Source organism: Mandrillus leucophaeus, unplaced genomic scaffold (assembly GCF_000951045.1).
Source record: "Mandrillus leucophaeus isolate KB7577 unplaced genomic scaffold, Mleu.le_1.0 Scaffold1164, whole genome shotgun sequence".
NCBI lineage: Eukaryota > Metazoa > Chordata > Mammalia > Primates > Cercopithecidae > Mandrillus > Mandrillus leucophaeus.
The window spans coordinates 505,350-506,319 of NW_012099921.1; the positions used below are offsets into that span (position 1 = coordinate 505,350).

Genomic DNA, 970 nt, shown 5'->3' on the forward strand with positions numbered 1-970 from the left:
AGGCGTGGTGGCAGGCACCTATAATCCCAGCTACATGGGAGGCTGAGGCAGGAGAATTTCTTGAACCCAGGAAGCAGAGGTTGCAGTGGGCTGAGATTGCACTGCTGCACTCCAGCCTGGGTGACAAGAGTAAAACTGTCTCAAAAAAAAAAAGGTTGAAGGATAGATAAGAGAGGAGGGCTACGTTTTTGATGTGGTACGGTTTGAATCAACTTAGAGGTGGGAATCACAAGGCTGGGGAAGGGGCAGCACAGTGGGCTTGAAGGTCAATTACATGTAAGAAGTGGATAAAGTTAAGGCCAGGGAGCCTGGATGTTGTAGGGGTGCCCCAGGCCCATCTGAAGGGAATCCCTCCTCATGCTTCTTCTGTATTTTCAGGTCAGAGCTGAAGTCCTCACGACGTTTGCCCTCTGTGGATTTGCCAATTTCAGCTCCATTGGGATCATGCTGGGAGGCTTGAGTGAGTCTAATCGGGGCCTTACCAGTGTCTAGGAGAGTCAGAGACTTGAACTTGCTGGGAACATGTAGGCCTCAGGTGTCTCATTTGTCTAAAGCTGGACCCAAACAAGATGGCCATAGAGGCCACGTGTGGTGGCTCATGCCTGTAATCCCAGCACTTTAGGAGGCCCAGGCAGGTGGATCACTTGAGGTCAGGAGTCTGAGACCAGCCTGGCCAACATGGCAAAACCCATCTCTACTAAAAATACAAAAATTAACCAGGTGTGGTGGTGCGTGCCTGTGATCCCAGCTACACAGGAGGCTGAACCCAGGCACGAGAATGCTTGAACCCAGGAGGCGGAGATTGCAGTGAGCTGAGATCGCACCACTGCACTCCAGCCTGGGCTACAGAGTGAGACTGTCTCAAAAAAAAAAAAAAAATTTCATAGAGTTTCCTCCTAGCCCTAGAATTCCCTGATTCTCTGCTGCTGCTGGTGGCCCAGGAGGTTAGCACCTGGGCCTTGAAGGCCAA

The 970-nt window shown here is 51.2% G+C and overlaps 1 protein-coding gene across 1 annotated transcript in view; it reads left to right on the top strand.

Annotated features, from left to right (window-relative positions):
• The window catches only part of SLC28A1 (solute carrier family 28 (concentrative nucleoside transporter), member 1), an 81,716-nt gene that overhangs the window by 74,764 nt on the left and 5,982 nt on the right, over positions 1–970 (top strand). The window contains exon 15 of the mRNA XM_011999340.1: positions 379–460. Coding sequence (XP_011854730.1) covers positions 379–460 — 82 coding nt within the window. The remainder of the gene's footprint in view (positions 1–378; positions 461–970) is intronic.